This window comes from Drosophila albomicans, chromosome 2L, assembly GCF_009650485.2.
Source record: "Drosophila albomicans strain 15112-1751.03 chromosome 2L, ASM965048v2, whole genome shotgun sequence".
Lineage (NCBI taxonomy): Eukaryota > Metazoa > Arthropoda > Insecta > Diptera > Drosophilidae > Drosophila > Drosophila albomicans.
Window position 1 is genome coordinate 16,640,520 of NC_047628.2, and position 23,764 is coordinate 16,664,283.

The following is a 23,764-nucleotide window of genomic DNA, read 5'->3' on the forward strand; positions in this document are numbered from 1 at the left end:
GCCTCGAGTTTATATTATCTATCCACATCTATTGTTTGAAATTGATAGATTGAGAGATATTTGTAAAGAAGACTTTAAATTTCCTAATTAAGATATTTTTGTACGAATTTCAATAAAAAAAACAACATTTTATAAACGAAATATACGGTTATTTAACGAGAGTTTGCTTGAACTGTGCTTTTATATATAGCCATTAACTTTTATTTCTTTTTATAAAAAGATAAATATTTGAACTAATATTTTTAATATTTATTTATACAATATGTGTAAAATTCGTCATTAACTCATGCATACTGGGCCGCATCTCAGAATCTGCATCCCAGCAGTTGTTAATCCACATTTTTATCTGTGCAGAATGTTGAATGCCGTTCACATCGTTCAAATCATTCACATCAGGCCACAGACCTGCAGAGGCATAAAATGATAAGCTTATAATAAAATTATCAAAGCTATCTTACCTTCTATTACTTTATTTAAAATAAAGTAACTTGTTTTATTCTCCAGATTGTAGAAAGGTTTCTTTCGTGACATCACCTCCCACAGTATTATCCCAAAACTATAAACATCGCACTTTCCTGTGTACTTCGACCCTTCTACAATCTAGGAAGAACAATATTTTCATCAGTTATACTCGTATCTATTAAATTATTCTTTTAAAATACAAACTTCTGGTGCCATGTAATACGACTCTCCAACCATTGTCGTCATTGTTGTAAGCTTAATACATATGAAATCCGATAAGGAAATCTTTAGAGTCTGATAATTGTTAAACAGAAGCAGTTTCTTTGGTTTAAGATCGCCATGAATAATGTTTTGTAGATGCATAATTGCGAGAGCCTACAAATGCAAAGAGAATACTTTATTACACGATTCAAAGATAATAAATTAAATTTACCTTGGCCAATTGAAACATCCATGTTAATGCATTTTTATATGAAGAGTCACCTAAATGTAGAGCATTATAGAGATTTCCGCAATCAGCATACTCAGAGAGTAGACAAGTTCTGCGATCTGTATTTGTTCTTATGTCATAATATGCCAATATATTTCTATGGCGAAGTCGTGAATCAAATGTTGATTCTGTTGAAACTCTGTCCCTATATATTTTAACTGCGATTATCTTTTCGTCTTCTTCTGTTCTCCAAACTGCCTTAAAAACGTCCCTAAATGTTCCTGAGCCAATGTACTACATATTATAAGAAAATATGTAAATAACTTGTGCATTCTATTTAAAGCAAAACAAATACCTCTGTTGTTATAACTTCTCGATTTTCGCCATGTTCATATGCGGAATTCCTGCAAACTTTCAGATTTTCAGAGGAGTCCTCGTCCTCTAAAGTTAGCTCTTTCATGTTAAAGTATTCTTTGCTATTTGAATACACAAAATTGATATCTCTTATAACGTCTTGCATTGCTGGTCTTTGCTAAAATCTCCATCCTAACACTGTTCTATAAGTTTTATTATCAGATCAGATTTGTCCATATTTTGTATGTCATTTATGAGTGGACGGTCGCCTACAAAAGCAATAATGGTAAGTAAATGAATATGTCCAACATTTTAAAAATTACCTTCTATGGTCTTCTTTTGAATATGAAAGTCGACAGTTTCTCCCAAGTGATAAAATGGCTTCTTTTTTGACATTACTTCCCAAAATGTGATGTCGAAACTATAAACATCGCATTGCTCAGTGTAGGAGTTTTCTATACTGACCTTATTTTGTGTAATCTGAATTAGTACAATATTTATCTAACTCAGAAGAGTGCGTACCTCTGGTGCCATATATCGAGCAGTGCCAACTCCATTTGACATCTTGGTAGCCAATTCCTTAGCTGTGCCAAAATCGCATATTTTCAATGTACGACAATCTTTGAAAAGTAGTAAATTTTGTGGTTTTAGATCACGATGTATAATTTTAGGACTAAATTTATGAAGGTATTCAATACGAATAAGAAAGGTATTCAATTATGAATTTTTTTAATTTACCTTGGCGCATTGAAGCATCCAGCAAATTCCATTCCTTCGTGTATATGCCGAGCTTATTCCATTATTATGCAGCATGTTCTGATGTGAACCGCATTCTGCGTATTCCATGACCATGACCGTTCTATTATCCCCATCTTTTGTGATACCTAATAACTTCACAATATTATCATGGTTGGCTAACGATAACATACCGAATTCGTTTTCAATTGCGGAGTCTTTTATAATGGGTCTAAATTTTTTAATAACGATTTGCTGTGGGCCATCTTTTGACTTCCAAGTTGCTTTGTATACATCACCATAGCTACCCCATCCGAGAATCTGTTGGATTATATTATAATAACATTATTTCTGATCATTTCAATTTAATCCTACCTCGTTTTTGAAATTCAAGTCATTCCAATCAATTTTATGTGTCATATTAAACGCGTACGTTAAGTATAATAGCAAAGGTTGGCGAATTTCAAATGACGTGATTTTGATTGGTATTGCTGAATTTCTAGGGGTTATATTTTAAGAGTATGTGACCAAGTACCAAGTAATTGTTCTTGCCGTAGCTCCAAGTGTTTCAATTCTTCTCAATGATTATTTCATCGCTTTAGGTAGTACTACCAATAATAATTGAATAATAACAATTGAACTATATTGATTATTTGGTTAAACATCAGAAACTCAAACGATGTGAATCTGTTGCGGGTGCATGAGAAGAGGTTTTTTTTTTTTATTTCGTTGCTATTGATTGTTATAGTATAATACAATTAATAGGTTTTAAAAGAGAAGAAATGTTATAAAATCTTGAATATTGAAACCTTGAAAAACGACCAAAATGTGAAAAAATTAAACAAATAAAGATATTTGAGAACTATCTGTGCAACGTTCTTATTATATTTTTATAAATTATAACCAAGAACTAGAAGAACGTGAATTGAAAAATAAATTAATGAATTATATGCATAAAAACATAATTTTAAATAAATGTGCAGATTGTAATAATCTTTTTCATAATATTAAAAATTTTGTTGCCGTTCTCTTAATAAAAAGAAAATTTCAACATAATTGCGACTACTTCCTCCATAGAAGGTCGTTTCTGAGGATCCGCATCCCAGCATTTTGTAATCAAAATTTTTATCTCATCCGAATTTTGAATATCGATGACATAATTTATATTTGGACGATGACCTGCAGAGAAACAATTTGTTAGACTCTTAATTATATTTCAAAAGCATTTTTACCTTGAAGCACTTTTTTACATATAGAAAGTGGTTGTTGCTTTCTCATATAGAAGAACGGTTTCTCTCGTGACATCACCTCCCACAGCATTATCCCGTAACTAAAGACATCGCACTTTTTGGTGTATTGATTTTCTATCATTATCTATATTAATTTATAAACATATCAATAATTTCGATTAAAAAATTTGTTTATGAAATACAAACTTCTGGAGCCATATATATACAATTTCCAGCCGTATTTGTCTTTAAAGTACCCTCTGTCCTCACTGTTTCAGATAGAGAAATCTTTAGGGTTTCATAATTGTTTAAAAGAAACAGATTCCTTGTAGTTATATTCCGATGAATAATGTTTTGTTCATGCAAAAATTTGAGACCCTATAAATACAAGGAAAATATTATTAATGGATTCAAAAATAATACAACCCAAATTTACCTTCGCGCAATGCAACATCCACATTAAAGAAAACGTTTCATATGCATGATTAACAATATTCACTGTACAATCATGCACAGTACTATAGAGAGTTCCGCAATCGGCATACTCCATAAGTTCAATAGGTCTTCTTTTGTCATCAATGGATAGACAATATAATTTTAGTATATGATCATGCTTTAGTTGTGAACTATAAATTGTAAATTTTTCTGAGTCGATCCAATAATTAGGTTCATATATTTTAACTGCAATTATCTTTGGTCCCTTCTTAGTTTTCCAAAGAGCCTTATATACTCCTCCAAAGTTACCATATTCAATGAGCTATTTGAAATTTGTATAAATAGATTGTAATCATGTATATAATAATATATTGTAAATACCTCTCTTATAGTAATATTTTTCAATTCATCTTTCTGAATTGCATTCATATCTCCATCAATCAATTCGTTAACTTCATTTTTGACTGGTATTTTCAGACTTAAGTTAGGCTCTTCCACATCCCTAATTGAGTACGAAATATTAATATTACTTATTATTTCTCGCATTGTCGGTCGTTTATCTGCGTCTCCATTCCAACAGCGTTCTATAAGTTCTATAATCTGCTCGTATTTTGGAATATTTCGGATGCCATCTAAATGTGGTCGAGTTCCTACAAAATTAAGAATGTCAGAAGCAGTTGAGTATGTGAGGTATACTCTAACCTTTCATGGCTTTATTTAGAATGGCCATTTCATGACTTCCTGACAAGTAGTAGAATGGTTTCTTTCTTGACATTACTTCCCAAAATGTAATACCAAAGCTATATACGTCGCATTTCTCAGTGTACGACTCTTCACAGACCTTATTATGTAGAATTTAAATAAGTATAATACTTTTTAAACTTAATTGAGTACGTACCTCTGGTGCCATATAACAAATAGTTCCAACATAAGACATAATGGTCTCCAGCTTTTTAACTGTGCCAAAATCACATATTTTCAATGTTCGACAATTATTGAAAAGCAGTAGATTACGTGGTTTTAGATCACGATGAAGAATTTTCGGACTGAGTTCATGAAGGTATTTAATGGCCTTAAAATGAGATAAACGTGTAGAAAACCAATTTGATTATTAATTTATTCAGTTACCTCCGCACATTGCAGCATCCAGTTAATACGCAGTGTATGTGGTAAAATGATGTTCTTATTTTCCTCATTGTGCAGTAAGCTATGAAGAGAGCCACACTCTGCGTATTCCATTACAATGGCCATTCTTTCATTCTCATCTTTTGTAGTACCTATTAACTTTACAATATTATCATGATTGACCAGCGATAGCATGTCCACTTCTTTTTTATTTTTGTCGTCGCTTGAGATATGATGAAATTGTTTAATCACGACAGTTTTTTGACCATTTTTTGAGTTCCATTTCGCCTTGAATACAACACCGTAAGTACCCAATCCAATAAACTGATGGATTTGAATCGAATTAAATTTTTCTAAAATGCAAATTAAAAATTGTATTCTACCTTATTATCAACAATCAATTCATTCCAATCTATGTTACGCGTCATGCTTAAAGAGAACGTTATGTGTTATACAGAAAAGTCAGTTTGAATACAACACCGTAAGTACCCAATCCAATAAACTGATGGATTTGAATCGAATTAAATTTTTCTAAAATGCAAATTAAAAATTGTATTCTACCTTATTATCAACAATCAATTCATTCCAATCTATGTTACGCGTCATGCTTAAAGAGAACGTTATGTGTTATACAGAAAAGTCAGTTTACCAAAACTTGAATCACGCAGTTTTCTTTTCTTGTTAATTTGTAAAGACTATCTATTTCAATACAATCTTATCAATATTGTATAACACCAATAATTCAAGATTGCGAATGTTATCATACGATACACAATAATCGATTACTTTGCTTCAGATTTTCTAATCATTAATCGATTATACAACGGAGTAGTCGTGTCACTGCAATTTTTACCCGTGAATCGAAAAGCGCAGAACGATGAGTTCAAAATAGCCATTTCAATAACATCAGCGAAACAAGGAATTATTCTGTAAGATAAGATAAGTACGATGCTGATTATACAAGTATAATAAACAATTGAAATGTTGTAAAAATGCAAAAAATTTATTTCAAAATTTAAAGTTTTAGCTTGCAAATGTTAATATTGAATCACTTTAGTCACCATTGCAACCAATTTCAGTAGTTCAAATATCAACCGTCAACAGAACAAAATACAAGCATAGCCAGCCAATTGTTGAGATGAGTGTTTTTTGCCACAGAAAAAGAAAAAACAATTCAACTAACTATTGGTATTCTAAATGAATCGAGCCATAATAATTATTATTCGTATTTCGTATATTTCATTTATTGAAAAAGTCATTTGATAATCGATCATATTCACGTTTCTTCGATTAAATCCGATTAATAATCGCACATTTTCGTTTATTCAAATTGTTTAATAATCGATGAATCAATTTAAATTTATTAAAAACTAAAGAGTACGAAGATGTTGCGTGCCCATTCAAATGCTGTATCGTTTTCGTTTCAATCCTTACGATGCGGGCTAGTGCGCAATAAAATCTAAAAAAAGACGAATTTTTTATTATTATTTTTTTTTAATATACCCTTTAAAGTAATAAGTAGAGGGGTGGCGAAGCTTGTAAAGCATTAATATTTTAATTTTCAAATGTTATACTATTGTACTATTTTTCCAACATCATATAATTCATACAAAGAAAGTCGATTGATTGACTGACTGATTGAAAATCGAGCTAATATGCTGAAATTTATACCCAACATACACAATTTGCAAATAGTTTTTATTTAAATTGACTGAAAATGAGTTTTGGAAAAGTCTTACACATTTTTAATGTAAACAATAGGCTCTTTGAAGGTATTGATTTTGTATTAGGTAAATTTTCTGACTTCATACTACTACTTTTATAAAAGAAAATAAAAAATAACGACAAGATCTAAGTGTCGAATATATTTTAAAATGTTTATTTCCCAATTTAGGGTATTTTGAAGTCGACGCATCAATTCTCTTCGTGCTCGCAGCTGGAACTACTTGTTAATAAGATGTGAACTTAAGCATATAAAATTTTAGCATGTGAGCCTTGTGACAGATTTGTAAAAAATAAAAATACACCAGCGAACATGTAAAATTTGAACCATCTAAAACTTTCTATATTCCTTTTGCTTAGGGTGCATTTAAAATATGCTTCAGCACAAAAATGGAGCCAGGCATGATGCATTTGGTAAAATTTTATGTCTGTGTTTCAAAGTGTCAGTTTAGTAGTTGTGTGACGGTAAAGTATTTCTTCAAGTGTGTTATTTTTAAAAATTAATGCAGTTCAAGAAAATGATTTCGATGTTTACGATTTTTGTTTTTGTTTAAAGAAACATAAAATACACACATTTTTTTTTAAACTTGATAAATCTATTATTATTATTATTATCTCATAAGTTGTCTCTTATTATCTTATAAGTTCTTAAACAATATTCATTTATTTTAAGCTGAAGCTTTTAGGAAAATAATAGTCCTCATTGTTCCATTGATTGAAGACAGAATATTAAGTATATCTGAAAAATACTCTCCGTGTATTCTACCTATTAATGAATACAATCACAACAATCGCAAATGTCACAACTCTTAAGAGTTAGGAAAAGATTTAAATGTCATTACACTCACGTAGTATGTTATATGTCAATTGTATATTATATTATATATTATTGTATTCACACATATATTAGACATTTCGATTAAATTATTATCTTCAAAGAAAAAACATGTTGAGTTATCCAAAAATTATTTACCTTACTGCTCTTCAGGGCTTTGTTATTTATTGACAAAATCGTTGATTTTCACTTTTATTTATCTCTTAAAAGTGAATAAGCAATCTAAACAGATTTTTTTTGAATAAGTGACATTAAGCTGTACATTATTTTACTTTTGCTTAAAAGTATGCAACTGATTTATGCAATTGAGTTCATCGCTTTAAAAATATCGTGTGAATGTCTTTAATAATCCCATCATTGCAATGACGAAATATCGATGTTTTCTTATCAGCTTAAATTCATTAAAAGAATTAGTAAGGTTTAGTATTGTGACAGTCAACAATGGATAACATTGATTTTGTGGAGTATCGCAATCTTCAATTGGGTAATTTGGTAAGTTATTAGTCTGTTTGATCATTGGTCATTCGTGCTATTTATTTTTCATTATAGATAGACGGTGGTAGCTTTGGTGATGTTTACAAAGCACATTGGAGAACTGAAAACAAAGCGATTGTTGTTAAAAAAATTCGTCGCGTCAGAGACAATGCAGGAAATAATGAAAAAGCTATTTTAAATGAAATTAAAAACAACAAAGTTCTCAATCATCCGAATATTATCACTTTCTATGTAGTAACAAAAGATTCCGAAAATAAAATTTGCATGCTTTTTGAGTTCGCCGATTGTGGTTCACTCTACAGCTTCTTGCATGAATCGAATATAAAAATAACACTAGATGGAAAGCTTAATTGGATGAGCCAGATAGCTAAGGTAAGCTGAATTGTCTTTAAAATGTGATCCGTATTCAGAATTCGATTGCTCTTAGGGCATGGAATACTTACATGACCAAAAAAAAGTCCATCGGAATCTTAAGTCTAAGAACCTTTTGCTTTGCAACAACTACCGTACGGTGAAAATATGTGATTTTGGCACAATTAAAGAACTCGCAACGGTTAATACCGAAGGTATTGGGACATATACTTATATGGCTCCAGAAATATGTGTAAGTATATATAATTTTACGTTAATCAGGTAAAATATTGGATTCTTCAATTTATACAGTATGAAGGAGGGCGTTACACGGAAATGTGTGATGTTTTTAGTTTTGGCATTGTTTTCTGGGAAGTAATGTCTGGAAAGAAGCCCTTTTATGACTCTCAGCACATGCTACCAATTGCTCTACAAAGAAAAATAAATGATGGTAAGAGAAGAAAGAACCCAGCAATTTTCTATAATTCTATATTTTCAACAATCTTTTCCTATTCAAGAAGGTAAGCGTCCGAATATAGATGATATTGACAAACTTAAGAAGTTTGAGTATTTGTATTACACAAAACTATTAATTCAAAAGTGCTGGGATAATGAGCCACTAAATAGACCAACCATGAAAATATTGGCCACCATTCTTGGCATTCATGATATAAACTTTATCAACTATCCAAATCTATTGTTTGAAATTGATAGATTGCGAAATATTTGTAAAGAAGACTTTAAATTTCCTAATTAAGATATTTTTGTACGAATTTCAATTAAAAAATCAACATTTTATAAACGAAGTATACCGTTATTTAACGAGAGTTTGCTTGAACTGAGCTTGAAAGCTTCTATATATAGCCTTTAACTTTTGTTTTATTTTATATACAGATTAATTTTTGAACTAATATTTTTATTTATGTATTTTATATATTTTGATTTTGTGTAAAATTCGTCATTAACTCATGCTTAGTGGGCCGCTTCTCTGGATCTGCATCCCAGCAGTTGGTAATGCACATTTTTATCTGTGCAGAATTTTGAATGCCGTTCACATCGTTCAAATTTACATCAGGTCGCAGACCTACAGAGGCATAAAATGATAAGCTTATAATAAAATTATCAAAGGTATCTTACCTTCCATTACTTTATTAAAAAAAAGTAACTTGTTTTATTCTCCAGATTGTAGAAAGGTTTCTTACGTGACATCACCTCCCACAGTATTATCCCAAAACTATAAACATCGCACTTTTCTGTGTACTTCGACACCTCTACAATCTAAGTATAATAATAATCATTTTATCAGTTATTTCGATTAAATTATTCTTTTAAAATACAAACTTCATTGTTGTAGGCTTAATAAATAAGAAATCCGATAAGGAAATCTTTAGAGTCTGATAATTGTTAAAAAGAAGCAGTTTCTTTGGTTTTAACATAGATGGCCATGAATAATGTTTTGTTGATGCATAAATGCGACACCCTACAAATTCAAAGAGAATAATTGATTACACGATTCAAATATAATATAATAAATAAAATTTACCTTGGCTAACTGAAGCATCCATGCTAATGCATTTTGATGAATGTAGAGCATTATAGAGATTTCCGCAATCAGCATACTCCGAGAGTATAGAAGTTCTGCCATCAGTATTTTTTCTGATGCCATAATATGTCAATATATTTTCACGGAAAGTGGTACATTAAATGTTAGATCTATTAAACGTCTGCCCCTATATATTTTAACTGCGATTATCTTCTCATCTTCTTCAAATTGCCTTAAAAACGTCACTAAATGTCCCTGAGCCAATGTACTACATAGTATAAAAAAATATGTAAATAAATTGTGCATTCTATTTAGAGCAAAACAAATACCTCTTTTGTTATAACTTCTGGAGTTTTAACTTCTGGAGTTGCGCTCTGTTTACATCCGGAAACTTTAAGATTTTTGGAGACGTAAAGGTCCTCTAATCAACTTATATTTATTGTAAAGTATTCTCTATTTGAACAACAAAATTGAATATGTCATATTACGTCTTGCTTTGCTGGTCGCTGCCGAGAATCTCCATCTCAACACTGTTTTATAAGTTTTATTATCAGATCAGATTTGTCCATATATCGTATGTCAATTATGAGTGGACGGTCGCCTACAAAAGCAATAATAGTAAGTAAATGAATATGGACAACATTTTAAAAATTACCTTCTATGGCTTTCTTTTGAATATGAAAGTCCACAGTTTTTCCCAAGTGGTAAAATGGCTTCTTTTTATGACATTACTTTCCAAAATGTGATGCCGAACTATAAACATCGCATTTCTCAGTGTATAAAATTTCTAATTTTTTTTAATTTTCTAGAAATTTTCTCACCTTATTTTGTGTAATGTGAATTAGTTCAATATTTATCTAACTCATAAGATTACGTATCTCTGGTGCCATATATCGAGCAGTGCCAACTCCATTTGACATCTTGCTATCCAACTCTTTAGCTGAGCCAAAATCGCAAATTTTCAAAGCCAAATATTTATTGAAAATTAGTAGATTTTGTGGTTTTAGATCATGATAAAGAATTTGCGGACTAAATTAATGAAGATATTCAATACCCTATGCATTAGATTGACGAGTGAGAAAGGTATTCAATTATGTATTTATTAATTTACCTTGGCACATTGAAGCATTCAGCGAATAGGTCTCATATAGCATCTTTCGTATTGATACAAAACCTTATGGAGAGAACCGCACTCTGCATATTCCATGACCATGACCGTTCTATTGTCTCCATCTTTGGTGATACCTAACAACTTCACAATATTATCATGGTTGGCTAACGATAACATACCGAATTCTTTTTCAATTGCGGAGTCTTTTACAAAGGGTATACATTTTTTAATCACGATTTTCTGTGGGCCATCTTTTGACTTCCAAGTTGCTTTGTATACATCACCATAGCTACCCCATCTGAGAATCTGTTTGATTATATTATAATAATATTATTTCTGCTAATGTCAATTTAATCCTACCTCGTTTTCGAAAATTAAGTCATTCCAATCTATTTTATGTGTCAAATTAAACGCGTACGTTAAGTATAATTGCGAAGGTTGTCGAATTTCAAATGACGCGATTTTGATTGGTATTGCTGAATTTCTAGGGGTTATATTTTTAGAGTATTGACGCAGAAGTTTTAAGTTTTTGTGGTTATAATTTTCTTAATATGCGCACTTGAGTTCTTTTTCATCCAAACGGTTGAAGTCAACTGAAAATTTCGTTCTTAATAATTAAAATGCAGCATTCCAAAACAATGTGACCAAGTACCAAGTAATTGTTCTTGCCGTAGCTGCAAGTGTTTCACTTCTTCTTAAAGATTATTTCATCGCTTTAGGTAGTACTACCAATAATAATTGAATAATAACAATTGAACTATATTGATTATTTGGTTAAACTTCAGAAACTCGAACGATGTGTTTTTTTTATTTCGTTGCTAATGATTATTATAGTATTATACAATTAATAGTTTTTCAACAGAAAAGAAATGTTATAAAATCGATATTGAAACCTTGAAAAACGACCAAAATGTGGACAAAATTAAACATATAAAGATATTTGAGAACTATTTGTGCAACTTTCTTATTATATTTTTATAAATTATAACCAAAAACTAGAAGAACGTGAATTTTAAATAAACGTGCAGATGGTAATAATATTTTTCATAATATTCAAAATTTGGTTGCCGTTCTCTTAATAAGAAGAATATTTTTCCATAGTTGCGACTACTTTTTCCATAGAAGGACGTTCCCGTGGATCCGGATCCCAGCATTTTCTAATCAAACTTTTTATCTCATCCGAATTTTGAATGTCGACGACAAAATATATATTTGGACGAAGACCTGCAGAGAAATCATTTGTTAGATTCTTAATTATATTTCAAAAGCATCTTTACCTTCAATCACATCGAAATATATAATATTTCTATGTAAGTATATTTCGTAGAACGGTTTCCTTCGGGACCTCACCTCCCACAGCATTATCCCAAAGCTATAGATATCGCACTTTTTGGTGTATTGCATCCCTTCCAAAATCTATATTAATTTATAAACATATCACTAATTTCGATAAAAAAAAATTTTTATGAAATACAAACTTCTGGAGCCATATAATCAAAAGTTCCAACATATTGTGTCATATATGTACCCTCTGTCCTCACTGTTTCAGGTAGTCGAATCTTTAGGGTTTGATAATTGTTAAAAAGAAACAGATTCTTTGAAGTTATATTACGATGAATAATGTTGTGCTCATGCAGAAATTTGAGACCCTATAAATTCAAGGAAAATATTAATAATGGATTCAAAAATAATACAACCGAAATTTACCTTCGCGCAATGCAACACCCACATTAAAGAAAACGTTTCATATGCATTATTAACAATATTCACTGTACAATCATGCACGGCACTATAGAGAGTTCCGCAATCGGCATACTCCATAAGTTCAATAGGTCTTCTATTGTAATCAATGGATACACAAAATAATTTTAGAATATTATCATGCTTTAGTTGTGAACTAAAAATAGTTAATTTTTTTGAGTTGATCGAATAAAAAGGTATATATCTTTTAACTGCAATTATCTTTGATCCTTTCTCAGTTTTCCAGAGAGCCTTATATACTTCTCCAAGCGAGCCATATCCAATGAGCTATTTGAAATTTTTATAAATAGATTTTGATAATTTATAATATTATATATTGTAAATACCTCTCCTATAGTAATATTTTTCCATTCATCTTTCTGAATTGCATTCATATCTTCATCACTCAATTTGTTAACTTCATTTTTGTCTGGTAATTTCAGACTTAAGTTAGGCTCCTCCACATCCATAATTGGGTACAAATTATTAATATTACTTATTATTTCTTGCATTGTCGGTCGTTTCTCTGCATCTCCATTCCAACAGCGTTCTATAAGTTCTATTAGGTTCTCGGATTTTGGAATATTTCGGATGTGATCTAAATGTGGTCGAGTTCCTACAAAATTAAGAATGTTAGCAACAGTTGAGTGTGTGAGGTATACTCTAACCTAATTTAAATAAGTATAATACTTTTTAAACTTCATAGAGTACGTACTTCAGGTGCCATATAACAAACAGATCCAATAATAGAAGTCATAATGGTTCCAAGGTTCTTAACTGTGCCAAAATCACATATTTTCAATGTTCGACAATTATTGAAAAGCAGTAGATTATGTGGTTTTAGATCACGATGAAGAATTTTCGGACTAAGTTCATGAAGGTATTTAATGGCCTTAAAATGAGATAAACGTGTAGAAAACCAATTTGATTATGCATTTATTCAGTTACCTCTGCACATTGCAGCATCCAGCTAATACGCAGTGTATGTGGTAAATTAGTGTTCTTATTTTCCTTATTGTGCAGTAAGCTATGAAGCGAGCCACACTCTGCGTATTCCATTACAATGGCCATTCCTTCATTCTCATCTTTTGTAGTACCTATTAACTTTACAATATTATCATGATTGACCAGCGATAGCATGTCGACTTCTTTTTTAATTTGATCCTCATTTGAGTTAAGATTAAATTGTTTAATCACGACGGTTTTTTGACCATTTTTTGAGTTCCATGTCACCTTGAATACAGCACCGAAAGTACCATTTCCAATAAACTGATGGATTTGAATCGAATTAAATTTTTATAAAATGCAAATTAAAAATTGTGTTCTACCTTTTTATCGGCACTCAATTCATTCCAATCTATGTTACGCGTCATGCTTAAAGAGAACGTTATGTGTTATACAGAAAAGTCAGTTTACCGAAACTTGAATCACGCAGTTTTCTTTTCTTGTTAATTTTTAAGACACTCTGTCTATTTCAATACAAACTGATCAATATTGCATAACACCAATAATTCAAGATTGCGAATTTTATCATACGATACACAATAATCGATTACTTTGCTTCAATTATGGAATCAATTATATCAAAAATGTATCTTTCGATTTTTTAAATATTAATCGATTATACAGCGGAATAGTCGCGTCATTGCCATTTTTACACGCGAATCAAAAAAAAAACGCAGAACGATGTGTTCAAAAGGCAGAACGATGCTGATTATACGAGTATAATAAACAATAAAAATGTAGTAAAAATGCAAAAAAATTTACTTCAACATTTAAAGTTTTAGCTTGCAAATGTTAATATTGAATCACTTTAGTCACCATTGCAACCAATTTCAGTAGTTAAAATATTAACCGTCAACAGAACAAAATACAAGCATAGCCAGTCAATTGTTGGGATGAGTGTTTCTTGTCGCAGAAAAAGAAAAAACAATTCAACAAACTGTTGTTATTCTAAATGAATCGAGTCATAATAATTATTATTTGTAGGATTTTCATTTCATTTATTGAAAGTCATTTGATTATCGATCATATTCACGTTTCTTCGATTAAAACCGATTAATAATCGCACACTTTCGTTTATTCATATTGTTTAATAATCGATGTATCAATTTAAATTTATTAAAAACTAAAGACTACGAAAATGTTGCGTGACCATTCAAATGCTGTATCGTTTTCGTTTCAATCTTTACGATGCGGGCTGGTGCGCAATAAAATCTAAAAAAAGACGAATTTTTAATTGTTTTTATTTTTGTTGTTTTTTTTTAATATACCCTTTAAAGTAGTGAAGCATTAATATAATATTTTAATTTTCAAATGTAATACTGTTGTAATATTGTTCCAACATCATAAAATTCATACAAAAAAGTTGTTTGATTGACTGATTGAAAAGCTAGCTAAAATGCTGAAATTTATACCCAACAAACTCAATTTGCAAATAGTTTTTATTTAAATTGACAGAAAATGAGTTTTGGAAGAGTCTAACACATTTTTAATGTAAACAATAGGCTCTTTGAAGGTATTGATTTTTTATTAGGTACATTTTCTAACTTCATACTACTATCTTTATAAAAAAAAAAATAATAACGACAAAAGTGTCGGATATATTTTCAAATATTTATTTTGCGATTTTGGGGGTATTTGGAAGTCGACGCATCAATTCTCTTCGTGCTCACAGCTGGAACAACTTGTTAATGAGATGTCAACTTAAGCCCATAAAATTTTAGCATGTGCTTTTGTGCTTGTGAACCTTGTGACAGATTTGTAAAACACAAAAATACATAAACCAGCGATTGTGAATTGAAATTTATTCATTTCTTCAATATATAATTCCAAAACTTTCTACATTCCTTTTGCTAAGAGTGCATTTAAAATATGCTTTACAACAAAAATACAGCCAGGCATGATGCATTTGATCAGATTTTATGTGTGTGCTTAAAAGTTAGTAGTTGTGTGACTGTAAAGTATTACTCCAAGTGTTATTTTTAAAAACTAATGCTGTTCAAGAAAATGATTTCGATGTTTACGATTTTTGTCTGTTTAAAGAAACATAAAATACACACATTTTTTCTTAAACTTGATTAATCCATTAATTAATTAACAAGATTCATTTATTTTAAGCTGAAGCTCTCAGGAAAATAATAGGCCTCATTGTTCTATTGATTGAAGACAGAATATTAAGTATATCTGAAAAATACTCTCCGTATTTTCTACCTATTAATGAACACAATCACAACAATCGCAAATGTCACAACTTTTAACAGTAAGGAGAAGATTTAAATGGCATTACACTCACGTAGAATTATGTTGGAAAAATAGAATTAATATATTATATAATGTATATTTTGCGGTATTTTCTCAAAATATACTGAATATACTGCAAAAATACTAAAAATATACCAAATGGTATATTTGGTATATCGACATAGTACCGTATTCAAAATATGCCATAGACGGCACAATATACCAGATTGTCAGCCAAAGCAACTAAGACCCCTAGTAAGTAGGCGTTTTTGCCCATACAAAAGTATTTCTTTAATAACTTCCACAATTTCCAAATTTTCAGAAATCATAACTACCATAGTAATTATTTGATTTACCAAAATTCGGAACTCTAGCTTTAAAATTACGCTTGTTATTCGATTTTTTTGATTTGCGGGGGCGGAAGTGGGCGTGGCAAAAATTTGAAAAAAACTTGATCTGCGTGCAAACATAACAAGTGCTGTCGAAAAAAAATTATAGCTCTATCTCTTATAGTCTCTGAGATCCAGTGTTTCATACGGACGGACGGACAGACACACAGACGGACAGACGGACATGGCTATATCGTCTCGGCTGTTGACGCTGATCAAGAATATATATACTTTATAGGGTCGGAGATGCCTCCTTCTACCTGTTACATACATTTCCTGCCGGCACAAAGTTATAATACCCTTCTACCCTATGGGTAGCGGGTATAAAAACTTGTAGAGTTGTCCAAATATTATTTAACTTACCGCTCTTCAGGTCTTTTTTTATCTCTTGAAAGTGAACGAGCAATCTAAACAGTTTTTTTGGCATCAGCTAATTACATGAATAAGAGTCTTTAAGCGATAAATAATTTCACTTCGCTTAAAAGTATGCAATTGATTTATCTAATTGAGTTAATCGCTATAAAAATATCGTTTGAATGTCTTAAATTATCCCATCTTTTATCGATGTTTTCTTATCAGCCTAAATTTATTACAAGAATTAATAAGTTTTAGTATTGTGACAATTAACAATGGAAAACATTGAATTTGATGTGATATACAGCAATCTTCAATTAGGAGATTTTGTAAGTTTTGTAGTCATTTTGATCATTTGTCATTCGTGCTATTTATTGTTCATTTTAGATAAACGGTGGTAGCTTTGGTGATGTTTACAAAGCACATTGGAAAACTGAAAACAAAGCTGTTGTTAAAAAAATTCGTCGCGTCGTAAAAAATGCAAGCAATGATGAAAAATCAATTTTAAATGAAATTAAAAACATAAAAGTTCTCAGTCACCCGAATATTATCACTTTCTATGGAGTAACAAAAGATTCCGAAAATAGAATTTGCATGCTTTTTGAGTTTGTAACGGCGCCTACAGCAACATGTATTGAATTCGGCCTAAAAGTCTGCTGAGTTTAAGCCAAGGTTCATGTTGTTGCAAGTAGCTCCTAAAAGTATGCAAGTTAAATTTCAACCAAGGGCGCAGCTTTAAGTGCATCAGCTGCGCGTAAAGCCGAGCTTTAAGTAGTGCATCAGCTGCGCTGAAAAGCTCATTTGACGTTTAGCGAGTTGCACTGGGAAGCTCAGCTTTGACGTTTGTGTCACCACGCGCATGCGCAGCTAGCTTAAGCTAGGCTGGTTCCGGTCAAAGCACTTTTCTGGTGACCGGCAGCGTGCATAGACGCATATTGGTTGGTGTAAAAATTTATACCACAAGACACTAGAGGTTAGAATTCTCTTAGTGCATTTGATACTTGGTAAGAATAAATAGTAATAGATTCTGGTAGGTGTTCTTTACTTATTGTTGTCGTTTACACAGGTCGTTTTCGAAATTTTCTGCTTTTGGTTTGGCTCTTTTTGAGCGTGACAGTGCCTAAGCTAGCGGCCGGCGGAGCGCTACTAAGCGCCATCTTTGTCGCCGCCCTAGCGGCCAGTAAAGCGCGCCAAAGTGCTCTCATTGCGGCACATAGCAGCTAGCTAAGCGTCCTTAGCGCCACCTTTGCGCGCATAGTGGCCAGCGGAGCACCCTTAGCGCCGCCGTTGCGTGCATAGCGGCCAGCGGAGCGCCCGTTGCGCAACCTTTGCCGCCGCATAACGGCCAGCGGAGCGCCCTTAGCGCCACCTTTGCCGCCGCATAGCGGCCAGCGGAGCGCCCTTAGCGCCACCTTTGCCGCCGCATAGCGGCCAGCGGAGCGCCAGTGCGCGTCTTCTTGGCTACCGCGTCAGCGGCCAGCGGAGCGCCCTTAGCGCCACCTTTGCCGCCGCATAGCGGCCAGCGGAGCGCCCTTAGCGCCACCTTTGCCGCCGCATAGCGGCCAGCGGAGCGCCAGTGCGCGTCTTCTTGGCTACCGCGTCAGCGGCCAGCGGAGCGCCACTGAGCGCCATCTTGGCTGCCGCACTAGCGGCCAGCAAAGCACCAGCGAGCGCATCTCTGCTCGAGCCGCCAGCGCAGCACCCCTGCGACTTCTTGGCCAGCATCTGCGTCGTCGACCTCAACTTTAATCATCACCAGCATCTTTTTCATCATCTCATCTCATCTTTTATCATCTCATCTCATCTTTATCATCTCATCTCATCGTTACTCCTGATTATCAGCGACCAGATCGCTTACATATATAGTGTGTGTGTGTGTAAAGTGAATTTATGAGAATTTAAAAGCAAATCTGAAAAGTTTAAAATGAAGCGCTACACTGTTTAAAACGAAAAATTAGTGAAACAATACGATAGATTAAAAGCTCAACAGTGTAGCGCCGCTCAGTACGAGCAAAAAATAAAACAAGTTAAGAAATTTAATATTGCCAAATCGCAAGAAAAAAAATGCACAGAAATATTAAAAAATTAAAATAATTAAATTTAATTTAATTTAGTTAAAATTGTTTAAAAAAAATGAATACGATACAAAGTTAAAAGTTGAAATTATTTAAAAATTGAAAGTGCATTTGTTCACAAAATTAGTTAAAATTTCAAATTAATAGTAAAGCGCTACTGCAATTGCAGAATTTCAAATTGCACAAAAAAGAAAGTAAAAGTTAAAAGTTAAGTTCAAAAGTTAAAAGATAAAATGATTTAGAATCAAAAGGAATTAGCGCAGCTGTTTTGTTGATAAAAAAAATAAAAATAAAAAGTTAAAATTAGAACATGTATTGTGCCACATTCAATTAAAAATAAAAGCGCTAAAATATTGTAAAACAACAAATAAAAAAAATTGAAGCGCTACAAGAATTAAACAAAACAAATGTACAAATATAAATGAAATAGTTGAAATTAAATAAGAAATTGTAGAGCCATGAGAATTTAGAATTTAAAACAATTGTTGAATGTGAAGTGCACAAGTTACAAAAAAATTTAAAATATAAAACAAAACAGCTAAAAGCTTAGAAGGCAAAATGCCTAAACGAAAATTATTATATTAAATTAAATTAAACAAATAAGTTATGAAAATCAGTGCCAAGTTATGAAATATCAAAATTAAAACAAAAATTAAAACGTATGCAAATTATATTGAATAACTAGTACCAGTTTCGCGTAGGTACAATATGAAGTGTTTCGGTGAAAGTTGTATTTTTTTATTTAATTTAGCACTGTTCCAGCACGCCTTCGTCGGAGATCGATCGCCGCCGCAGGAGTTCTGTTGGTGAGTTTTTTTTTTTATTGCGAAACACACACTTTATACTTTCACCTCGATTTACATTGTACAAACACGAAATATAAATTTATAGAAAAGCATACGAAAAAATTTAAAAACTATTAAATATTATAAAAAAAAAGGTTTGAAGATAAATTACAAAATTAAATCGAAGTTTAAAATTTGATACATGAAATAATACAAAGCACTGAAATTAAAATACATTATATATTTAAAAGAAACTTTAAAAGAAATATTGCAACTATCCTCTTGTGGTATTATTGATCATTTTGTACTATTTTTATTTATAATGCCATATTGTTTAATATCTATCATTAATTAAATATTGTATACCATGAAATAATTCACTTTTTATTTAGCCGAAACAAGCCAGCGACACCACTGTCGTAGGGTTAAAAGGGATCACCAGAGCCATACTCTGATGCTGTGATCATAGGTTGGGAGGGGACTTCATCACTTAACAGCTGTGATGGCCTGCCTCAATTCTCGCTCTCTCTTTCTCTCTCTTTCTGTCTCTCTCTCTCTCTTTTGTTCTCTCTTTGTTTTTTTTCTATTTTTTTGAGACATTTTTGGATCTTCCTTCTCTTTCCGGCTAGTTTTCTAGCAATCCCTTCTTCGTCGCAGCACGCTCAATTTCTGATCTTAAATTAATAATAATGAGCAGCGAAGAAAGGGCTATTGGCATAAGCAAGACCACCACCCCCAAAGCCGACGAGCTAGAGCCGGACTCTAAAGCGTGCCCCGCAAATGCCGATAGCCCTGTCGCCTTGTGCTTCTTCTCGTTGCACGTTACAGTTATAATTAATTATTATTAATTAAGAAAAGTGGCGCCCAACGTGTAGGGCCTTAGTGAGTACAGTAAATACTCATTAAGACTCTCGGTTAAATTCAAATATCGTACTCTAAAATCTTTTTATCTTCTTTTCATTCATTTTCTTTTTCATTCATTTCGTTTCAAAAATTCGACTTTATCTCAAATTTGTTATGGATTACAAGAAGGAATACACATTCAGTTCCTTTTTGGCCAAAAGAGAAAAAGTTGGATTGGAATTTTCCCCTTTTAATTTTTTGTATTTGCCAATGATGAAGTATATATTTTTATGAGGAATACAAATAAATTCAACCACGGTTGGTTATTTGGCCCATTTAAATTGGTTTTCATCATTGGTGAAGCAGGCCGAAAAGGAAAAGTTGTGTAGGAATTTTCCCTTGTAATTCTTGTACTTGCCAATAATGGAGTATTTATTTTTATGAGGAAATACAAAATAATTCAACTACGGTAGATTATTTTGGCCCATTTAAATTAATTTTCAGTATTGGTGAAACAGCACAAATTTTGATGTTCTTCATGTCAGTCGAATGGAATGTGTAAATATTTTGTTTAGAAAATTTTGCAACCTCGAATGACTGAAGAATATCCAAAATTGAATTCTTCTTCTTTCGAATTTTCGTTTCTAATTATTGAATTTGCCAATAATGCGGAATTTATTTGTATGAGGAAATACAAATAAATTCAACTACGGTTGGTTATTTGGCCCGTTTAATTTATTCCTCATTATTGGTGAAACGGTTCAAATTTTAATGTTCTTTATGTCAGACGGCTTGGAATATGTAGACATTTTAATTGGAAAATGCTACAACCACGAATGACTGAGGAATACCTAAATTTGAAATTCTTCTTCTTAGGAATTAGGCTTCTCTGATTTGCTGGAATACAACAAAAGTATTGTAAACTGCTTTGTTGTCCGTAAATCAGGTCTAATTTTGATGGAAAATACATTTAATACACTATTTCTATTTTTTTCTTTTTTTTTTTGAGAATTTTGGTAGTGAATGAAATTACCCTACGATATGTGGTTGTCAGGCTTTGTTATCGGCTAAAAATATTTATGAATTATTTCTTTATATCTCTACGTTATTTTTGGTTCCTTTGAATAGTACCATTTTTGTATTTTTTTTTTAATTTTTATTATTTATTTATTTATTTTTTTTTTGTTTATATACATTGTTCGTTGGTTAGTAAATTTTTGGTTTTTTCTTCTGTTGATAATTTTCGATTAAGATCGACTCTGGAAACATTTATTAGCTCTATAGTTTGTTTCGTTCCCTTTGAAAAATGAGTGTTGCTCGATCGCCGAACAAGGGAGCAATGGGCTTGCCTATCGCTTCATGCCATTTATGCAAAAAGGAAATTAAGTCCGTTGCAGAGGCGTATAGAACCGCATGCAACCACGAGTTTCACAAAAAGTGCATAGAATTGCATTTTAAAACGAAGGACAAATGCCCAGTTTGTCAAGTGCAATCCAGGCCAGTTGAGCCATCGAATACTCAAGGGTTGCAAACTCGCTCACAGTCTAAAAAGCCGTCAGGCAGAAGAGCGGAGTAGCGATTCAGTGACGGATGACGTTGCTAGCACATCGCAAATGAGATCGAACATACGCGTAAGTGATTCAGAGAATCCTGAATCCGTGAATGCTCTTTCCTTGCTCGCTATGGAGAGAAGATTGCTCACTACTCTCTCCGAGAGGATGGCCGAACTAATTCAGAGTTCGGTCGTAGATAGTGTGCAAAGGTTGATCGCGACTCCAGCAAATAGCGATGCTAGAACCAGCACACCTCCAACAGGGCAGAGAATGGAAAGTAGGCCTGAGTATGTCAGAGAGCAAAACTTCAATGCTGACTCTGCAAGGATCAATTCTGGCACTCCAATGTCGCATGTATCCGACCTATTAAATAGGCCAGACAAGGTAGTGCAAGTATTAAATGGTTGGAAAATGAAATTCTCTGGAACAGGAGTATCCGTTGACAATTTTATATATAGAGCAGAGGCACTCACACATCAGACCTTAGGCGGGAATTTTGTTGTTCTATGTAAGCATGCTAGCGTACTTTTCGAAGGCAAGGCCCTCGAATTCTATTGGCGTTACCACAAAAGCGTCTATGATGTGAAATGGGAAGAATTGTGCGCAGCCTTGCGATCACAGTTCAAAAAATCGCACGAGACGATTGTGACATAGAGGAGCTTATTAGAAACAGAAAACAGAAACCGAATGAGTCGTTTGACAGTTTTTACGAAGGCTTATCTGTGTTAATAGATCAGTTAGAAGTGCCGTGGTCTACTCTGAAGGTCGTTCGCGTCCTTAAAAACAATTTAAGGCCTGAAATACGGCATGAGCTGTTAAATGTAGACGTAAAAACTGTGTCAGATTTGAGGGAGATATGCCGTCGACGCGAAACCTTTTTGGACGATGTCCAAAAGTCTCACGGCTACGTTAAAAGGACACCATTTAGACGTGAAGTCGCAGAGTTTGTAGATTGTCAAACTCAGAGTATGGAGTCAGAATGCGAAAGCGAGTTAGACATAGAAGCTCTATCCTTGGTATGTTGGAATTGCCGTAAGGAAGGACACCGATACCAGGATTGCGTATCAGACCGAAGAGTCTTTTGTTATGGCTGTGGAGCAGCTAACACGTACAAACCGAGTTGTGGCAAGTGCTCAAAAAACTCCAAGCCCGGCACGTCGAAGTCAGCGTGCAAACCGAAGACTCCGAGTGCCTCACGAAGCCAAGCGACAATGACGGACGAGTGACGGAAGTCTCACAACTTCCACCATACACTTTACCAAATGTGAAAATTTTACCGGACTTACAAAGCGATGGCAGCTTATTGCTACATCAAAAAATACCAATATTGAAAGAGAAAACCGTTCTTACAAATGATTTTTCACCAGATTTTACGAAATCCAAAACTCGAAGCACAAAGCGCATTAAATCGTTTTGGCAGCAGGTCAAAAAGTGTGTGCTAGGGTTAGAACACATAGGCACACTCTCACCTGGATCTAGTGATCCTCGACCATTTTTTTGTCCGTTCGAATTCTCAATCGCACTGTGTACGGTCTGCTGGATTCAGGGGCTTCAATAAGTTGTTGCGGAGGAGCGCTAGCAAAAGAAATTATTGAGAATAAAATCGCATTTAAAGAAATTAAGAAAAGCGCAACCACTGCCGATGGAAGACTTCAGCAAGTTGTAGGGCGGATGAAAGTTAAGGTAGAGTACGCTAATCTTGAAAAACTCTTAGAAGTTTATATTGTTCCATCCCTGAAACAAGACCTGTATTTGGGTATTGATTTCTGGAAGCTTTACGATCTTCTTCCGAAAAATCTAGAAGTAGCCAGTGTCGAAGATTTTAACACCAAAGTTGAAGATGAGGACCAACATGAATTATCGAACAGTGACAGGGCCAAGCTAGCTCTTGTGATAGAGTGTTTTCCTTCATTTGCTCGAAAGGGATTAGGGAAGACGAAGTTAATTTCGCATTC

The 23,764-nt window shown here is 32.9% G+C and overlaps 3 protein-coding genes across 11 annotated transcripts in view; 1 reads left to right on the top strand and 2 right to left on the bottom strand.

The window, feature by feature from the left end:
• Positions 1-23,764, top strand: part of LOC117563977 (putative mitogen-activated protein kinase kinase kinase 7-like) — a 58,761-nt gene that overhangs the window by 1,181 nt on the left and 33,816 nt on the right. The window contains exons 1-5 of one of the 9 annotated variants that reach the window (XM_034242566.2): positions 7,404-7,819; positions 7,877-8,194; positions 8,250-8,426; positions 8,486-8,624; positions 8,692-8,974. The exons of 2 other annotated variants lie outside the window; for them this stretch is intronic. In XM_034242566.2, the coding sequence (XP_034098457.2) occupies positions 7,769-7,819; positions 7,877-8,194; positions 8,250-8,426; positions 8,486-8,624; positions 8,692-8,930 (924 nt within the window). In that variant the 5' untranslated portion in view covers positions 7,404-7,768 and the 3' untranslated portion in view covers positions 8,931-8,974. Of the gene's footprint in view, positions 1-7,403; positions 7,820-7,876; positions 8,195-8,249; positions 8,427-8,485; positions 8,625-8,691; positions 8,975-16,727; positions 16,883-16,940; positions 17,156-23,764 lie in introns of those variants that run through there. 6 more of the 9 variants (XM_034242567.2, XM_052002083.1, XM_052002085.1 and 3 more) reach the window with 6 other exon arrangements.
• Positions 4,499-5,050, bottom strand: LOC117564932 (putative mitogen-activated protein kinase kinase kinase 7-like). Its single transcript, XM_034243886.2, has 2 exons — positions 4,774-5,050; positions 4,499-4,717 (listed from the first exon to the last, which is right to left on the bottom strand). Exons 1-2 carry the CDS (start codon positions 4,963-4,965, stop codon positions 4,502-4,504), a joined length of 408 nt encoding a protein of 135 aa, XP_034099777.2. The 5' UTR covers positions 4,966-5,050; the 3' UTR covers positions 4,499-4,501.
• LOC117563978 (mitogen-activated protein kinase kinase kinase 7-like) lies at positions 11,807-13,179 on the bottom strand. Its single transcript, XM_052002082.1, has 5 exons — positions 12,915-13,179; positions 12,535-12,855; positions 12,306-12,476; positions 12,105-12,243; positions 11,807-12,051 (listed from the first exon to the last, which is right to left on the bottom strand). The coding sequence occupies exons 1-5, from the start codon at positions 13,077-13,079 to the stop codon at positions 11,903-11,905; spliced, it is 945 nt and encodes a 314-aa protein (XP_051858042.1). The 5' UTR covers positions 13,080-13,179; the 3' UTR covers positions 11,807-11,902.

Excerpts from the sequence above, each read along its gene's own strand:
- LOC117564932 (XM_034243886.2), bottom strand. The coding sequence starts at position 4,965 with ATGCTATCGCTGGTCAATCATGATAATATTGTAAAGTTAATAGGTACT. Across the intron at positions 4,718-4,773 it reads GGATGCTGCAATGTGCGGAG|GCCATTAAATACCTTCATGA; the intron begins GTAACTGAATAA and ends TCTCATTTTAAG.
- LOC117563978 (XM_052002082.1), bottom strand. The coding sequence starts at position 13,079 with ATGCAAGAAATAATAAGTAATATTAATAATTTGTACCCAATTATGGAT. Across the intron at positions 12,856-12,914 it reads AAAATATTACTATAGGAGAG|CTCATTGGATATGGCTCGCT; the intron begins GTATTTACAATA and ends AATTTCAAATAG. Across the intron at positions 12,244-12,305 it reads TTGATTATATGGCTCCAGAA|ATTTTGGAAGGGATGCAATA; the intron begins GTTTGTATTTCA and ends AAATTAATATAG.